Source organism: Eptesicus fuscus, chromosome 12 (genome assembly GCF_027574615.1).
Source record: "Eptesicus fuscus isolate TK198812 chromosome 12, DD_ASM_mEF_20220401, whole genome shotgun sequence".
NCBI classification, from domain to species: Eukaryota; Metazoa; Chordata; class Mammalia; order Chiroptera; family Vespertilionidae; genus Eptesicus; species Eptesicus fuscus.
Genome location: NC_072484.1, coordinates 63005802 through 63021573, shown reverse-complemented (window position 1 = coordinate 63021573; position 15772 = coordinate 63005802). Strand labels below are relative to the sequence as shown.

Genomic DNA, 15772 nt, shown 5'->3' with positions numbered 1-15772 from the left:
CCGCAGGCCGATGCTCTATCCTCTGAGCCAAACCGGTTAGGGCACGGATCCTTTTTAATTGAGTGGATTTCTTGCATCTAGTAAACTTTTAATTATTCAGACTCCATGCCATCAAAATTACAATTTTTTGTTCTTTGAACATTCTTCACTCTAATGAGAAAAACACAGATGAAGAAGCCTGATAAGGGATTGACACAGATAACAGAATATTCTAAAGTAGACTATTCATAAGCAAACCTTCAGAGAGGCCTTCTGTGAGCCTGCGCTGTGCTGTGCAATTCTAAAAATCTATGACATCTTTTCACAAAACTGCACAGTGTAATTGGGAGAGAGCTAGTGTCTGTGAAACACCAGAAAGCAAGCAGCAGGAGGTCCGAGAGAGAACAGTGGTCAGAGAAGGCTTTATATGGAACATAGGGCTTAATTTTACCTGGAAGGATAGTCAGATTCCGGTCCATGGGAAAGGAGCTCAGCATGGAGGCCTGCTGAGCAGAGAAGGGTATGGGGAGGAAGGCAGGATTGGGCCGGCCTGCCTGGAGCAGATACTGGGGGAAAGGGATACTGCAGTACCCAGGTCCTCAAAAGCCAGGTTGAAAATTTAGAAACATAATTTTAGGCATTTAGGTATAAAAGTGATTTTCAAAATGGTCTAATCTAACCACCTTGTTTTATGGGAGGGAGTCCTTAAAGAACCTTAAGTAGAAATGATTCAAGTTCATCACTTACAAGGAGAGTGTGGCAGCAGTGGGATGGAAGAGACTAGAACAAAGACCAGCTCAGAGCTGTTGCAGACCTGTGTAACATTCCTGAGATGGTGCTGATGGTGACATCTAAAAAACCAAGAGTTGCTGATTAAAGTTAATAAGATTGATTAAGTGGCGAATGGATGGGAGGGAAGCCCTTGGAATGACTCCAGGGCTCCTCCTACTGGCAAATACAGCCTGGGGTGGGAACGGGGGAGAGATTCAGCCTTGACATCCAAGAGGACATAATCAGTAGGCATTTGCAAGTGATATATGGATAGGAGGTCCAGAGCAGATAAAGGATTTGTTGGTTATTCCCCTACAGCCAATTGTTAAAGAGAAAAATGAGCTGTAAAAGACAATAGAGGGCGGAAGTGCTCACCGAAATGAGATGACCAGCTCGGGGATTCCACATGCACACCATAGATGCTCAAATGGGTCCAGAGAATTATACTGTTATTTACCCTTCCATATGTGCAGTATGTGCACTGACAGTGGTAACAAAGAAGTAACTGTTTGTGAAGGGAAAAGTAATCCTCAGATCTTGAAACACCGTAGAGTTCTGAAATCCTGCTTGGTCCATCAGAAAATTAAGTCCATTAAGAATAATGTGGAGCCAGCCAGGAGCCATCAAAAGGAGAAGTGGCTGGAGCCTTTGCTGCTACAGCAAATGCCTTCCAAATTCTGGGCCTCAGTTTACCCATCTAAGGGCCAAGATTTAGGAGAATAAGAGTAATCAGCTAGCATTCACTTAGTTTAGTATCGTATGTATACCAGGTACTGCCTAACTTCTCTAAAACCCCCTGCAACCTCATGAAGTAACTATATTATTATCCCCATTTTACAAATGAAGACTCTAATACATAAAGAAACAATGTTGCTTAACTTTGCTTAAGGTCATCAGGCAGGTAGTTGGTAAGTGTCAGGACCAGGATTCGGACCCAGACGTGCAGTCTGCAGAGCCCTTGCCATTAACTCCTAACCAAGCCTGTACCTGTCGATGTGACTGATCTGGGTTGAGATGGACTGTGAGCATAAATTGCATGCTGGTTTTGAAGACAGAATGAACAAAAGAATGTACAACATATCAATTCTCAAAATGATTACACTTGAAATGACAATGTTTTTTACATATTGGGTTAAGTAAAATATCACAACTTAAGTGATTTCTCGTAACTATAAATAGGCAAATTTGAGAATTAAAGATGGTCTAGGAAGAAATCCTAAAGCTTTTATTTCTTCAAATCTATACACAAACAATATATTAAAGAATTAGATCATTTTAGTATTCTGGTTATGTTTCTTTAAGAGATTTTATCCCTTAAAGATGTAGACAAAAATATATAAGGTGACCAGGCCTACTGGGGAGGGCAGTTAGGCCTGCAGGGGAGGGCAGTTGCGGGGGGGACCGAGGCCTGCAGGGGAGGGCAGTTAGGGGCAACTGAGCCGGCAGGGGAGGGCAGTTAGGGGCGACCAGGCCTGCAGGGGAGGGCAGTTAGGGGTGACCAGGCTGTCGAGGAAAGTTAAGGGTGACCGGGCCAGCAGGAGAGGGCAGTTAGGGATGACCAAGCCAACAGGGGAGGGCATTTAGGGGCAATTGGGCCGGCAGGAGAGCAGTTAAGCGATCAGGCTGGCAGGAGAGTGGTTAGGGGTGATCAGGCTGGCAGGCAGAAGCGGTTAGGGGCAATCAGGCAGGCAGGCAGGCAGGCAAGTGGATGGGAGCCAGCAGTCCTGGATTGTGAGAGGGACATCCCTTGAGAGGTCCCAGATTGGAGATGGTGCAGGCTGGGCTGAGGGACCCCCCCCGCCCCGCACGAATTTTGTGCACCAGGCCTCTAGTTAAAAAATAAAAATAGAAGGTGATTCATCAATGAAAGATGTAGTTTCCCTCTTTTAAAAAGCAAATATTGTAAACTACAGACATTATGCATCTCACTTTTCATTGTGTGGATATACCAAATGTATTTAGCCACTCCCTTACTGCTGGACATTGGTTTTTATAGTATTTTGCACACCTTACTCCAAAATTATGTGACCTTATATATATATTTTTTCAGTGGTTCTTAAACCCTTTTTGGGGTGGGGTTGTCTATAAATATTGTTGAGTAACTGTTATTCATATTTCAGGTTGCTCTTCTATTATTAGAAAAAGAAGTATTAGATAAGAATGATATGGTTGAACTTTTGGGCCCCAGACCATTTGCGGAAAAATCTACCTATGAAGAATTTGTGGAAGGCACTGGCAGCTTGGATGAGGACACTTCGCTTCCAGAGGGCCTGAAGGACTGGAACAAAGACCGGGAAAAGGAGAAGGAGGTGTCCCCAGAGGAGAAAATCGCCAATCAGATCCGAGGAGGGAGGCCGTTTTAGCTTGTGTCGTGGGTTCAGTTTGCACGTTATTTCAACTCTGGCTTTCTCAGAAGAAGGAGAACACTGCTAAGTTGATCTTAACCAGCTGCTGACCAGTCGAAGTGGTGGGGAGAAGAGTACTTAATCCTCAGCTTCAGCAGTCCCAGTAGGGGTGGCGGGGTGATTTCCCAGGCCCTGGGCTCTTGGACAGCGGCTGGGAGAGGGGAGCTTGGTGCCCGGCACTGGTCCCGCTCCACCATCAGTGAAGCCAGCAGAACATGTCAGGGAGAGAATCGGAAAGCTGGCCAGCGCGGGAGAGGCCTGTATTTCACTTTCCATCGCCCCACCCTTCATTCCCATTTCCCGTAAGAGGCTGTGAAATTAAATTGAATTCCTGATAAGAATATTTAAATTGGACTATTACTTTGAAGATTGAATCCAGACCACATGTTGCTGTTTTACTGGAATGATTTTCTACAGAGAGCTGTAACATATTAAAAAAATATGAATGTATTATGTAAATACGGCTTCTTTACATCAGAAATAAAGTGTAAACATTTTACTTTTTTCTCCTGACCACACACAAGGCCACTGTTTATGCTTGGGATACTTCCTTTTAGTCTCTGGTTCTCATCTGCTCCCACACGAGGATGAGGAGCTTCTAGGTTTGTGTGTCCTGGAATGATGAACTCAGATACCAGCTCAGGGCGAGAATCCGATTTACACCCTTACTCGACCAGTCATGGCCACGTGTTGGTCACACTGGGACTGGGAGTCGGTGTGTCATAGCAGGTGTGCAGGCTGTCCCAAGCCATCACCTGGACTTCAGAGAAGGGCAGTGACAATAAGCTAGAAGGCCCCTGTGCCCTGCGTCTTCCATGACTTGCCTGCTCTGAATTGTAAGCTGTGACCATTACTGTTAGAAGGGTGTGTGGGTCCAAAAAAGTGGAGGTTTGCAATGCTGCAAACGTAGATGGGCTAAAACCTTACAAAGCCACTATTTGGACTTGGAAGTGCCATACATTTTTGCATTTATTAATACATATTTTTAGCAGCTTCTTTTAATGTTCCACTTGCCTTGTGTATCCTTGATGTAGTTAAGTATGTTGTGGGAATAGTGACTCCTCAGACTTAAGACACAGAATCAGTGGCATCTGGAGCAGCACTGAGCTGATGGGATGGGAGGTGGCTCAGGCAGTGACCTGCAGAAGTCACACTGACTGCCCTCTCCTCAGGGGATGCTTGTGGGAAGCAGCTGAGTGAAGACTTGTTTTAAGGCTGTAGGAGGACTCGGCCATCAGGGTGTTAGGGTGCTGGGCTCCACCTAAGCAGTGACGAGGAGATGCTCAGTGCTCCTTCCTCTTCCCACTGCAGAGGCGCCAGTGTGCGGTTCTGTCTGGGCGGAGTAAAGGGGTGTGCCAAGCATGAGTCACGTTTGATTCAGTAAGAAAACTGACAAAGCTGTGTGGGAGACTCGGATGGTAACCCACAACTCAGCAGGACTCGTCTGCAGAGTGGTCACACCTGCATTCTAGGCACTGGAGTGAGCGTTACCTATGTTGGGGCCTAAATAGAGCCTGGCCCACAGCGGGTGCTCGGAGGAAATCAAACCTAGCACATTTCCAGGTTAGGTGGGAACGGTAACGTGTATTTTTACTGTAGTCTCACAAAATAGTTCAGACTTCTGCAAAAAAGATCTGTTCTCACCTCAGTTCAAGTCATGCTGTCTACCCCAGTCAGACTGCCCGCCGGTGTTGCTCAGTTGTCGAGCATTGACCCATGAACCAAGAGGTCACTGGTTTCGATTTGGGTCAGGGCACATGCCTGGGTTTTGAGCTGGATCCCCAGTGGGGGGCATGCACGATATATCTCATCAATGTTTCTATCCCTCTCCTCTCTAAAAATAAAAACTTTTTTTTTAAAAAAGGCTAGGGCTGCCCTCGCCAGTTTGGCTCAGTGGATAGAGTGTTGGCCCATGGTCTGAAGGGTCCCGGCTTCAATTCCGGTCAAGGGCATGTACCTAGGTTGCAGGCAGGAGGCAACTAATCAATGTATCTCTGTCACATCAATGTTTCTCTGTCTCTCCCCCTCTAAAAAAATCAGTGGAAATATATCCTTGGGTGAGGATTAACAACAACAAAGACCCTTAAAAGAAGGCTAAGGCTTAACACAAATAAATGCAGTTGGTGGGTGTGAGCCATGGCACCACAGCACCGGACGGGGCTAGGTCACACTGAGGTGGCCCGAGATCTCGGTGGCTCCAAATGGCAAAGACTCACTTCTCTTCCTTCTTGTCCAACAAAGGCCAGGAGGCTTTGCTCCACAGTCACCGATGGAGACGCTGGGTTACCTTTACAGGAGGAATTGGGGTCCCCCACTTGGGAGTCAGAGCAGAGGGCCAAGCACTAACATTCGCTTCCATCTGGAAGTGACATACCACCACGTTCTTTTGGCTAAAGCAACACCACTCGCTCCCAGCGAACTTTGGCAGTGCTGGCCAATTACTAGTAAAACTAGCCTGGTCCTGTCCTGTGGAATTTGACTTTACAAGACCTGTTACAGAAGTGGCTAGTTTACAGGAACCATAAAGTGATCATTTGTTACACAGACAAGAGCCTTCACCCTCTGTGCTGGGCCAGGCTGCTGGCCTGGGGTCCTGCTCAGAGAGCCCACCTACCCCGTGCCCCTCACCCACCAAGAGCTAGCTGGAAGCCTGAAGGTAATGGGTGGCTCCTCTGGCAAATCCCAGTGGTTGTTAGGGAAGGCTGGACCCACTAGCCCAGGGAGATGGGAAGTTCTCTGGGAGGTCTAAATGCTGTTGCACACGGGGCTGACGGGCTTTTCTTTATGCTCGCACACCTGTAGGCTCAGAATTCTGGCTCCCGCCGGCAGAGCCTGCAATTCAAGAAAAGCCTCTTTCCTTTCAGTGAGCTGCAGGGGCAGGTCACCCAGGGCGGACTAGAGATCTGAGCAACCATCGTAAGGGTGCAAAGTAACAATCTATCACATAAGCAAAGGCTGGGAGAGACGAAGGAACGGTTTTAGTGTTTTATTACGAATAAACTGTTTCAAAGGTTCAATATTGCATATTCAAGATAAGGCAACACGGCGCAGCTTCATTTCACAAAGGATGAAAAAATACTGTTTCTAACTTCCCTGCTAATTCTCAGACATGGTTGAACACTTAATAGAAGGTGAGGTTTATTCACTTAGCCCTTTACTGGTGGCCCACAAGTTCTTTTAAGTCCTCCAGTAGAAAATGTCCCTCGTCTGATCTGAGTGGGGAGGACTGCCCATTCTCTGCTATTTTAATGTACTTTCTTCGTTCTAGATGACCGAGAGTACAATTTGATTGCCTTTGGGAGGGGCCTGCACCCATATATTTAGAGACCAGTGCGTCATTGAACAGCCATTGGAGTTAAGACACATCCGAGATAGAGCAAGAAAGTCTGAACTGTCGTATCTGAGACAGGGACACGCCTCTATTCGTTGATCTCCTCTTCGTCGTCTTCAAAAGCTTCTTCACCATCATTGGCCGTAGCTTCTTGATATTGCTGGTACTCAGACACCAGGTCGTTCATGTTGCTCTCGGCCTCGGTGAACTCCATCTCATCCATGCCCTCGCCCGTGAACCAGTGCAGGAAGGCCTTCCGGCGGAACATGGCAGAAAACTGCTCCGAGATGCGCTTGAACAGCTCCTGGATGGCCGTGCTGTTGCCGATGAAGGTGGAGGCCATCTTGAGGCCCCGGGGAGGGATGTCACACACGGCCACCTTGACGTTGTTGGGGATCCACTCCACGAAGTAGCTGCTGTTCTTGTTCTGGACGGCCAGCATCTGCTCGTCCACCTCCTTCATGGACATGGGGCCCCGGAAGACGGTGGCCACGGTCAGGTAGCGCCCATGCCTTGGATCACAGGCCGCCATCATATTCTTGGCGTCGAACATTTGTTGAGTCAGTTCGGGCACTGTCAGCGCCCGGTACTGCTGGCTGCCTCTGGCCGTCAGGGGGGCGAAGCCGGGCATGAAGAAGTGAAGGCGGGGGAAAGGGACCATGTTCACCGCCAGCTTGCGGAGGTCCGCATTGAGCTGGCCCGGGAAGCGTAGCGAGGTGGTGACCCCACTCATGGTGGCCGACACCAGGTGGTTGAGGTCCCCATAGGTGGGCGTGGTCAGCTTCAGGGTGCGGAAGCAGATGTCGTACAGGGCCTCGTTGTCGATGCAGTAGGTCTCGTCCGTGTTCTCCACCAGCTGGTGGACGGACAAGGTGGCGTTGTAGGGCTCCACCACCGTGTCCGAGACCTTGGGGGAGGGCATGACGCTGAAGGTGTTCATGATGCGGTCGGGGTACTCCTCCCGGATTTTGCTGATGAGCAGCGTGCCCATGCCTGACCCTGTGCCCCCGCCCAGGGAGTGGGTCAGCTGGAAGCCCTGCAGGCAGTCACAGTGCTCACACTCCTTCCTCACCACGTCGAGCACCGAATCCACCAGCTCTGCTCCTTCTGTGTAATGCCCCTTTGCCCAGTTGTTTCCGGCACCCGTTTGTCCTGGAATAAGCAAAAGAGTAGCACACCATTTAGACAGGGCAAGACAGGCCCTGACTGGTTTGGCTCAGTTGGTTGGCTCATCCTCCCATATACTGAAAGGTTGCAGGTTTGATTCCCAGTCAGGGCACGTACCTAGGTTGTGGGTTTGATCCCCATTTGGGGGCACATAAGGGAGGCAACTGATGGATGTTTCTCTCTCACATCATTGTTTCTCTCTCTCTCTCAAATTGATAAGCATTTCCTTGGGTGAGGATAAAAAGAAATATAATAAATAAATAGGGCAAGACCATAGGACCCACTCATTGATATTGATACATTTTAAATGGTGATGGAAAAGATGCATTACCGATTAGATAATATGGTGTTAGCCGAAGTCAGCAGGTGGGTCAACAGGCACCACCAATACTGCTGGTGAGTACACGTATTAGTACCTCTTTAGACAAGTTAAATACTCATCAATTTTTTAAAAATATATTTTTATTGATTTCAGAGAGGAAGGGAGAGGGAGAGAGACAAAGGCTATTAGCATGACCGGACCTGTGGCTCAAAGTAAATTGCAGAAACTATCTATTTAATGATCAACTATAGAAACATTCCCTCCGTGCCTGCCTCAGCCCCTCAGGTGGTCATTACTTGACCAGGAGGTGACTGTGTTCTCTTACTTCTCTCTTCCCGCCCAGTTGGGTCGCACAGTGAAACTTGGCTGCCTACTCTTACTAGGATCAAAAATGATCATTGTCCTTCCTATGGCCCTGCTAACTCCTGTTTACCCCTCCCCACCCAACCCAGCAGCCGGCAGCCCGGCCAGACCACAGCAGAGGCCCTGGGAGGAACAAGCTCGGGGCAGCCTTCTACTCAGGGCTAGCCTTGCGCCTGGGGCTCACACCTGTAAAAGGAAAGACTGAGTGTAACTGTTACAAAGAGACAGGAATTATTTCCTTAAACTGGAGTAGAAACTAGTAAATGAAAAGAAGCAGGTGGCTTTAGGCAGACATACAGCCGCAGTGAATCAAGCTTGCCCGAGTGGTCAGGGTAGATTCTGAACTGGACCCTTTCTCTTCCTTCAGCGCACACCACGCTCTTGGCGCCCTCGGTGTTTATAACATGATTAGCCGTAAGGTTTTCTCTGCTCGTGTCAAAAGGAGGAAGCTGGTGACTTCTGAAAATATTTTGCCACTGTCTCATAGCAACGGACGTTCCCAGTTAAATATTTGGGGGTCATGAGTTGAACATCTTCTGTAATGCAATGTTGTGACATTAATCAGCGGCTCCAGAGGGTGGAACACGAGGCCGCAATCTCGAAGCTTGGCAGTCGGGTTGCAGCAGATCCCCTGGGTCCTCTCAGAGTCCGCCCTCTGGTGTACCTCCAGAGCGCACCCTCTGAGCTGTGTGTGTGCTCTATGACCCTCTCCTAGCACCAAAATTGGAAGAAAAAAGTGCAAGTGCAGAAAGAGGCTTAAAGGAAAGTCTCTCTCTCTGGTGTTTCATTTTCTCCCACAAGACTGTTTCCCGCTATCTACTAGGCATGATGGCTATGCAGCCAGCAATTCATTGGGAAAAAAGGTTTTTTAAAAAAATAGTATTTTCATGTTTAAAACTCAAATGCAGATCATTTTCACTTTTAGAATTATACACACTTCAAGTCTATTTTTAGAAAGAAAACATTTCAAACTATATTTGAAAATGGACTGACTCTGGCTTATTTTAATTTGCCACCTTGGAGACAATGAGCTAGGAAGCCACAGGGGAATGAACCATCTCCCACTCAGAGACAAGTCTGCCTCTTTTATTAACTGGAAAATGCCCTGAAAACAACTGCTCAGCCAAACAATATAGTATGTTCCTACATTCCGGACGCCCCTCCCTTCCACCAAACAGATGTGCAGTTTTAACAAAGTAAGCATACTCACTTAAACAATTCAAAATTCTTAATAAAAAGAACATCAATTTTTTAAAAAATTACTAAAGAATAACGTTATTTCACATCAGTACAATGTGTTAAAATTTTTAAATATTCTGAGTCAAAGACAGGTATGCATGTTCTGGCAAGAAGCAAAGATGCAAGAAATAATCCCGGGGACAGTGTAAATGCCAAGCATCAATTCTAACATTTTTCAAAGTTTACACGGATAGTGAGTGAATTGGGTAACTTAGATAATAGTTATTATAGGTCTACCTTAATTTGTTCTTAAACATTTTGATCCCATCTACTGACACCTAGATAGATGAGATCAAACCTTTCTTACACTTTAATATTCAGTTCAATTAAATAAAACCAAAGCAAACTTCCACAATTGCTAAATTTGCTGCCCTGAGAATCTAGTTTAGCACGACGACTTCAATCGTTTGTGATAATTCAGTCACATAAAAATTGGCTCACGGTTTCGACTCTCTGAGACCTCAAATGCCCTGGCTGTGCAGGAGGGATGCTGAGGGCGAGGCCTCATCCTGAGCAGACGTCGGGGCTGGGAGAGGGAGAGGGGAAGGCAGAGAGGGTGCATGGCCTCTGGCGTCCCACTGAGACCTTGCCCAGAAAGGGCATCCACGGGTGCCATAGCCTCATCCGTGACGTTTCTTATGACAGATTGAAGGCATGTAAAAGGATATGAAGAGTAATGTAGTGGATATCTACTTACCCATCACCCATTTTAAGAAATAAAACATACCAATGTTACATGAAGCCCCATAGAACATATATAAATGGGAACATCTTAAATTTAAACCATAAAGAACAGTCTTTTTCTATTTTCTCTCCAACCTCCATGGGAACAGGGTTCGAGTTACATTTGAACCTTTGTGTTTTTATGTGGGAGTCCTGTCCATGTGTGCCTGGGGCCAATTATGGTCTCTAGTTCAGTGAAAGGTAAAGAATATAAATGTTCCCATTTGTGAACAATAAAAATATTGGCAATTTAGGTTTTCTAATATCAGAAAAGGGTCACCAGAGTCCCGATCTATTTGAAATATTAAAGGTGAAAGAAAACTCTTGAACAAGTTATTATTAGAAGCTTCACCTGTCCCATTGGTTGTGTAGGTTGTCATGGTGATGAGAAGTGGATGATACCCAGAGGACACATAAAGTCTTTGTGAACTTGTCTTCTTCCTAACAAGTCACTGCCTGATTCTGCTACAAGGTCATTAATTCGTATACCAATAAAACCTTCCCGATTCTGTGTCCTCTTATAGAGCAGAATTGTCTATGAATGGGAGATGGTTCATCTCCCTGTGGCTTTGACTCTGAAACCTATGGCTACAGGGTGATGGAGGCTGGTAACACTAACGGCGCCACTTTAATTTTATTTAATTAATATATTATTTTTTAAAATATATTTTTATTGATTTCAAAGAGGAAGGGAGAGGGAGACAGAGATATAAATATCAATGATGAGAGAGAATCATTGATTGGCTGCCTTCTGCACCCCTCCTACTGGGGATGGAGCCCGAAACCAGGGCATGTGCCCTTGATCGGAATCGAACCCGGGACTCTCAAGTCCGCAGCCCGACACTCTCTCCACTAAGCCAAACCAGCTAGCACAATTTATTTAATTTTATATAATTCTCTTTAGAAGTTTATAGAGAGCGGGTGCTATTATTGTGTGTTTTGCTTTGTTTTTAGGTAGAGGAAGGGAGGGGAGGATTTGCCCATTCTGCTAGAACAAAACTCCTATGGCCCCAGTCTTTAGAAAGAAAGCAGAACTGCCTACAGACAATGAGAAAGAAATACAGGCCTAAACGTACTGAAGTTAAAAGATGAGCACTATAGGAACCAAAAATAAGTTACTATTACCATATTATAATAATTTATGAAGGCGGAAAAAAGTTAATGTCTAATTTTTTTTTTTAAATAAAGAACTATCAGGATAAGCATTTCATTTAGAAATACAGAGGTTACTTTCCTTAAAAAAAAAAAAAAGTCAAGAATTACAAGAGGTGCCTGTGATCAGTTTGGGGTCTGCGCATTTCCATTCGCGATTTCCTGTGCCATGTGAGGCTTTTAACCTTGCACACCAATTAGTTCTGATGTTTAGGAGAGGAGCGCGCGGGGAAGAGGGCACGTACCGAAGATGAAGTTGTCAGGCCGGAAGAGCTGGCCGAAAGGCCCCGACCGCACACTGTCCATGGTGCCGGGCTCCAAGTCCACCAGGGCAGCCCGGGGCACGTATTTCTGGGCTGGAAGAGAACAGAGCCACCCACCAGAGGTCATTTTCCGGTTTCTAGCGTAACTGACTTCCCCACAGCAAGTCCCACCAGCTCAGCGGCCTGGCGTGTGGGAAGCAGGGTTTCAGAGAGGGTTCCCTGGCTTCCTTAGAATCACAGACTCCTAGCACGGGGAGCACAATCCCACCCTGGACTGTTCAGATGAGGAAACCAGCCCAGGCATGGATGGGCAGAGGGCGCTCCAGGAATAAGCAGGGCGGGAAATCAAGTCTCCTGACTTCCTGCCTCCTGGATTTTCCAGTGCACCCTACCACCTCTTTCCTGTTGGGCAGTGTACGGTTTTAGCTCCGTGGAAATAAACCTTGTCTGTGGTGGCAAATTGTGCTGTGCCCGGCCGGTGGGGCTCCGTGTTTGAGCGTCCGCCCATGAACCAGGAGGTCACGGTTAGATTCCCAGTCAGGGCGCATGCCCAGGCTCGGTCCCCAGCGTGGGGCGTGCAGGAGGCAGCCGATCAATGATTCTCATCATTGATGTTTCTATCTCTCTCCCTCTCCCTTCCTCTCTGAACTCAGTAAAAAAAAAAAAAAAAAAATATATATATAAATAATATGTATTTTTTAAGAATTGTCGTGCTGCTGCGACGTTCTTTCTGCTTTTTGGCACCTCCCTCACGCACACACGTACAAGAACCCAAGCTACATGCCATGGGCCATTTTCAAAACAACAGAAAACTAAGACATTGAAAGAATGAGACACTTCCATTTTCGTATAAACTAGAAAGTACACTCTTGTGCCAGTTGGGCGAGAAATTGTTCCCAGGGAGGATGGGGTTAATGGGATCTGCTCTTCACCTCCTGGCCTGCTCGCCCACCCCCAGACTGAGGAAGGCTGGAACCGGGCTGGCCCTAAGGGTTAACAGGAAGTGCCATATGTGCTGGAATTTCCCGTAATGCTATCTAGAAGTTTCCTCCTCGAGGGCCTTCTTGTCCAGACCTTTTGTCATAGCTGCTTATCGAGTAAAACCCAGCGAGTTATGGGTCCTGCTCTTCTCAGCTCTCACGTGGACAAGCGGCCTGTGACTCCGGAGCACGGGACGTGACCCCTCTGGGAATACGTATGGCTTGTGGAAGGGCATATTCGTCACCTTCTGGGCATTCTTTCACGGTCTCAGTTTTCTGTTGTGTTGAAGGGCATGTGTCACTTTTATAATAGAGAAGAATTGTTACAGCAATGATGTGCACGTGTGTGTGGGTATCCAGGACAGGGCTACTTCCAAACGGAGATAAACCAAAGCCCGGATTTTTGCCCAGGTTCCCAGGGAGTGTCAAGTCTTCCTGGAGGTCTGCGAAGGGCCCGGAAAGCCGGTTAAGGGCGTCCTTTGCACATTTTTAGCCAAGAACCTCCACTGAGAGGTACATCTTAAACTGGAGAGAAAGAAGAGGCCGGATGTCGCCCACGAAGCTGATTTCACAACGCTGGCGGGCGGTCTGGTTCAAAAGCTCAGAGCCGCGCGGCATCGGGCTGTTCCAACCCCACGGACCGAGCCTTCCCGCCCGGCGGGAGCGGGGGCGGAGCCGGCACCCGCGGAGGCCCCGGCGGGCTTTCCCGGCAGCAAACCGCCCTCCCGAGAAGGCGAGCCCCGGCAGGACGCGGGGGTGGGGGGGGGGGGGGGGGGACAGGGACGGCCGGGGTCCCAGAGACAGGATGGCCGCGGTCCAAGAAGGCGGTGGCCGGGGTCCGGGCAGAGCTGGTCGGGGTCCCAGAGGGGGAGGGCCGGGACCCGGGAAGGGACAGCCGGGCTCCGGCGGGGAAGGGCGTGGTCGCGGAGGGGAGCGGTCCAGGGTCCGGAGGGGGACCGTGGGGGGGGGGGGACTGGGGTGTGGCCGGGGTCCGGCGGGGAAGGGCGGGCCCGGAGGCGGCGGGCGCCCGCGTACTCACAGGAGGACTCATTGTAGTACACGTTGATTCTCTCCAGTTGCAGCGCCGAGTCGCCCACGTAGCCTCCGGCCGGGTCGATGCCGTGTTCATCGCTGATCACCTCCCAAAACTTTAGGCAGGACGGGGGGGGGGGTGGGGGGGGCACAAGGTCAGAGCCGGAGCCCAGCGCCCCCCCGCGGCTCACCGGGGGCTGGCGGGGCGGGGGCCGGAATTCCAGGCGCGCCCCAGCCCCGCGGCCGCTCCCAGCCGAGTGGGGAGGGGGCCGAGGCCGGGCTGGGGCGCCCCCACCCCCCCCGGCAGCGCCCCCCTCCAGCCCGTCCCGGGGGCGGCGCGGGCGGGACGGCGCGGCAGGGGCCGAGGACCCAGCGCCCCTGCGCCCCCGGGCAGGCCGCGCAGCCCGCACCGGGGGTCCCTCCCGACACCGACGGCGAGCTGCCCCGCAGGAAGCCCGGCGCCCGGCCCCGCCGGCCCACCTTGGTGCCGATCTGGTTCCCGCACTGGCCCGCCTGGATGTGCACGATCTCCCTCATGGCGGGCGCCGGCTCTGCGCTCCGAGAGCTCGCTCTGGCGACTGCGGGCCGGCGGCGCGCTCGGGGACTCGACCCTCCTCCCGCCCCCCACCCCACCCCCCACCCCGCCGCCGGGACCAATGGCTGCGGGCCTCGCCCTCCCGGCCGCGTCCCCGCCGCCCCGCGGGCCAGCGCCTCCCTCCGCTCCTCCCCGCCCCGCTCATCGCTCCCCGCCCCGGCGCCTGCGCCCCCCTTCGCTCGCCCTCCCCAGGGCCGGCCTCCCGGGGCCCCCGCCCCTGCGCGGTCCTAGAAGGGGGCCCCGGCGGGACAGCTGGGCCCCGTGCGGGGAGGCCGGGCCGGGAAGGGAGCGGTCCCTCGAGCGCCCCCGGAGCGGGTCACCGGTGGGAGGCAGAGGAAAGGACCGACGCCCCGGTCCCTCTCCACCCCATCCTGCTGCCTCCGTGGCCGGCCCCGCCGAGGGAGGCCGGAGACCCTGGCGCTCGGGGAGCGGGGCTGCGGGTCAGAGTCCCGCTGAGCCGACGCGGGCGGGCGCGCTCCCCCTGGGCCCCTGGAGGGGTTCCCGGACCGCGGGCCTGGGAGGGAGCACACGGTCCCCGCGCGCCCCGGGCTCCAACCGGCGGGGGGAAGGGCTTTGGGACACGAAGGGGAGTTTTTCGCGGTGACTCTGACCCCCGGGGACATCACCGCGGCTCACGTCCTTAGGTTTGGCCCTCCTGGAGCCTGGCCGTCTCGACAGACAGGTACCATTCCATCCTGCCGCCTCCGGCCCGTTTGCAGAGGAGCTCAGAGTGAGTCTGTGGCTGGCTCTGAGAACGGACACCCCGGCGCCGCCGGCTAGGCCGTCTCTCCAGCCCTTTGCCCACCCCTCGAGGCGGCTCAGAGGTCTGGGCTCCGGGCTTCCCTAGTCCTAGCCCAGGGGCTTCCTTGGCTGTTCTGTTCGCGGGGACGTGCGCGCTGAGTGTTGTTCGGGTAAGCGCAGTGCTGGAGGAGTGAGGACGCGAGGACAGTTTAATCCCACACAGCGTGTCTTTCTTGTCTCTCCTCCGGGGGCCACAGCAAGAGGGGGGATTCCCTGAGGACTTGGGGGCCATTCTGCTCTGCAAAGCATGGCTCCATGTTTGTTTTTTTTATAACATCATGCAGCCCTGACCTCTCTGAACTCCAGCCTTCGCAGTTCCCAGTGTTTGCTGGCAGGCATTCCAGCAAGTAAATGAAATCTTCATTTTTAGTGGTTTGCATCCAGGTCCTGCCAGGTTCTGAGCCCCCCCCCCCCACCGGGCCCTGCTCCCCCAGGCCTCCCACAGGTGTGCTCCACCTCTCAGACACCTGGAACGCCCTCCAGCCCACTCCTATGGGCAACTCCAGCTGACAGGGCTCAGCAAATCCTTAATGTCTGGCAGGTGCAAATCATGGCTACTTCTGGGCATGCATTTGGTCCTTGGGGACCAATAGTCCCTCTTCCGGGAGGTCTAATGTGGTAGAAAGGAATGACCACTGGCTGGTGAGTC

At 51.0% G+C, this 15772-nt stretch overlaps 2 protein-coding genes across 4 annotated transcripts in view; one reads left to right on the top strand and one right to left on the bottom strand.

Annotated features, from left to right (window-relative positions):
• The window catches only part of AFG3L2 (AFG3 like matrix AAA peptidase subunit 2), a 40425-nt gene extending 36745 nt beyond the window's left edge, over positions 1-3680 (top strand). For both annotated transcript variants that reach the window (XM_054724414.1, XM_008159691.3), the window contains one exon: positions 2871-3680. In XM_054724414.1, coding sequence (XP_054580389.1) covers positions 2871-3113 — 243 coding nt within the window. In that variant the 3' untranslated portion in view covers positions 3114-3680. The remainder of the gene's footprint in view (positions 1-2870) is intronic.
• A 2447-nt stretch (positions 3681-6127) lies between these two features.
• On the bottom strand, positions 6128-14335 carry TUBB6 (tubulin beta 6 class V). Of its 2 annotated transcripts, none has more exons than XM_054724415.1 (4): positions 14208-14335; positions 13735-13843; positions 11698-11808; positions 6128-7638 (listed from the first exon to the last, which is right to left on the bottom strand). In XM_054724415.1, the coding sequence occupies exons 1-4, from the start codon at positions 14262-14264 to the stop codon at positions 6575-6577; spliced, it is 1341 nt and encodes a 446-aa protein (XP_054580390.1). In that variant the 5' UTR covers positions 14265-14335; the 3' UTR covers positions 6128-6574. The 2 variants fall into 2 exon arrangements, with proteins under 2 accessions (XP_054580390.1, XP_054580391.1); XM_054724416.1 differs by lacking the exon at positions 14208-14335 and adding an exon at positions 12941-13220 and having other exon boundaries at positions 13735-13800.
• Between the last annotated feature and the right edge of the window lie 1437 nt (positions 14336-15772).